The sequence below is a fragment of the Apium graveolens genome, chromosome 10 (assembly GCF_009905375.1).
Source record: "Apium graveolens cultivar Ventura chromosome 10, ASM990537v1, whole genome shotgun sequence".
NCBI lineage: Eukaryota > Viridiplantae > Streptophyta > Magnoliopsida > Apiales > Apiaceae > Apium > Apium graveolens.
Genome location: NC_133656.1, coordinates 218,822,159 through 218,824,989, shown reverse-complemented (window position 1 = coordinate 218,824,989; position 2,831 = coordinate 218,822,159). Strand labels below are relative to the sequence as shown.

Sequence of the window (2,831 nt, the reverse complement as noted above, 5' to 3'; positions counted from 1 at the left end):
AAGGCTACCATTGTTAGGATTATAAGTTGCATCCTGAAATTATTAACATATAGATATTTTTCTAGGCCCAAATAAAAAATAAACCTACTAACCCATGAATTTAAACAGCTCATTTTTGGGTTGGGTTTTGCCGGTATGAGCAGCCCTCCTGCCTCCTGCCAACGAATGCTCCTACACTTTATTTAGAAGATATTTTTATATAAAGGCAACAATGAATTATATGAACCAAGCATGAATGCTTCTTGCTGGTATCGACTTTAAAGTAGGGTTGGTGCGTCCACCCACTTATTAAAGGACTCTGCCCCATAGTTTGATAGTATCTGTTTAACTACAAAGTTACCAGCTGTGATAACAGAATATAACTCAAATTTAATTGATGATAGCAATACAATGATTATAAACCAGATATTAGCTCAAGTCAGGATATATGTCCACCAAAGAGTATAAAGTGGGATGGCCTATTTGAAGCCCTCAAACAATCATAATTGTATGCCTTCACAACAGTCAAACCACTGGAGTCAGTAGCGGTTTCTTCGAGAAGTGTGCCTCTAGGTTTCCGACTACAAGGTCGGCCATGGCATTACGAGTTTCGACTGTACCACTCCCCACATGAGGCAGGAGGACTACATTGTCTAACCCAAACAGTTTTTCAGGTACTTCAGGTTCATTTTCATATACATCAAGCCCTGCACCACCTAAACGGCCCTCAACCAGTGCAGATACTAGCTCGGCTTCATCAACATGAGGACCTCTTCCAATGTTAATGAGGAGACCTTTAGGACCCAAAGCATCAATCACTTCACGGTTGACGATGTGGCGAGTTTCAGCAGTCAGCGGACATGCAACTATCAGGATATCACAGTTTGACGCCAACTCAACGACGCTTGGGTAGTACTTGTATTTCAGGTCTGGTTTCTCTGTTCTAGAGTAGTAAGTGATTGGGCAGCTAAATGCTTCTGCTCTCTTCGCGATTGCCAAGCCAATTCTCCCCAACCCAATAATACCTACTGTTTTGCCAGTGAACTGCAGGAGTGATGGATAGAATGAAAACAAGATATGGACCTTAAATATATAAAAAAAGAGTGGAACAGAGGAGAAACAAATAATATGTCTGAGCTCACTTTTAAATGTAGAGAAACTATAATCGCAATTAAAACAAAATAAAGCATATCATTTCTTGATACCTATGTTCTGCTTTTACTTCAAATTAAACTTGTAAACTCCTAAGGTGCGGTTTGGATCATGGGATTTTAACCTAGTTAATAAAAATGCAAATGAGTTTCTATTATTTATTTAGAAATCTCAATCTCAATCCATTAACTGAGTTGGGATCCCATTACTAGACAACCTTTAATAATCTAAAACAGAGATTTTTTTTACTGTAGGACTGAAAATCATACAAGCAGAGGAAAAATGATAAGCTCCCAATTCCCAAACCCTCCCAAGTCCCAACTGTCAAGAAATTACATAGCCTGATCATATAATTTGTTCACCAAAGCGTAAAGGAATTACTTCAAATTTCAAAATAGTTCAGCCCGATCATAAAATTAGTTCATTGATGCGTAAATCTTTAAACGAACTTATCGAAAATAAAACCAAAACTGACAAAGCATAACATCAACAAAATACACAAACACAAAGCTTACTATTCTTGGCGGTAAACACTTAACAATCCGTAATCATCCAATTTTCATCAAACTCAACTTGTTCTGCAGAATGTATGTAGACCTTATCTCTAGTCCTAGAATAAAAACAGAAGCCGCATTCCTAACCGTTAAAGACTCAATTTTTAAACTAAAAACCTCGAAAACAATCAAATATCACATGTTTCCCCAACAAAATGTACACAATCCATACCTCTACACAAATAACACTAACAAAAGAATACAAAAATCACAAAATACCAAACAATTAACTTTACGGAAAAAAGACAAAAACTTTAACCCGAATACCTTAGTAGTCAGCTTAAAATCCCCTTTAGTCTTCCACAAACCAGCTCTAACATAGCGATCACAAGCACAAATCCCTCTCAAAGTGGTCAAAATCAACCCAATTGCCAAATCAGCAACATCATCAGTCAACACATCAGGCGTATTCGTAACCCTAATCCCCTTTTCTTTACATTTCCCCAAATCAATCTTATCCAATCCCACACTATAGCTCGAAACGATCTCTAAACTCGGTAACGCGTCAATGAACGCCGAGTCAGCCCCTGCCGTGGCGTTACCGACCACTGCGCGAATCGAAAGTGCGTGTTCTTTGAAAAAGGCGTCTTTTTGAGGAAAGTTCCAGAACTTGAAGAGATTGAATCGCTTGGAGAGCTCTTGTTCGAGGTACGTTGACATTGGGCAGGCCATTAGCACTCCAATTGACTCCATTTTTTCTAGGGTTTGTGTGAATTTAGGGTTGTGTTTGGTTGATTGTTTACGTAGAGAAAGACCCCGCGTGTGTGACAAATTTGGGGGGGCAATTAAAAATGGTGAGTGAGGCTGTGTTTCAAAGTGCTGAAGATATAATAGTTCAGCCGCTCGTCGTTTATCTTGTCATATTTCTTCTTCATGCATCTTTAAAATATCATTCCCGATAAACCTCAATGAATAACTTTGTGCTCCAAATTTTTTTAGAAAAATTATAAAAAAAAATATTACTATTTCTAATTTTTTCGTAAACTATTTTTTGAAAATATTTATAAAAATTCTGGCAAAAAAAAAATATTTATAAAAATAAGAAATAATCAGATATATATTTAGCTTTTTTAATTGCATTTAAAATTTTAATGAAATAAACTTGTAAAATTTACATCTTATTGAATCGAGTTGCAGAAAGCCGTA

At 36.7% G+C, this 2,831-nt stretch overlaps 1 protein-coding gene across 1 annotated transcript; it reads right to left on the bottom strand.

The window, feature by feature from the left end:
* Window positions 1-349: 349 nt before the first annotated feature.
* LOC141691907 (hydroxyphenylpyruvate reductase-like) lies at window positions 350-2,565 on the bottom strand. Its single transcript, XM_074496657.1, has 2 exons — window positions 1,953-2,565; window positions 350-1,023 (listed from the first exon to the last, which is right to left on the bottom strand). Exons 1-2 carry the CDS (start codon window positions 2,376-2,378, stop codon window positions 505-507), a joined length of 945 nt encoding a protein of 314 aa, XP_074352758.1. The 5' UTR covers window positions 2,379-2,565; the 3' UTR covers window positions 350-504.
* Window positions 2,566-2,831: the final 266 nt, after the last annotated feature.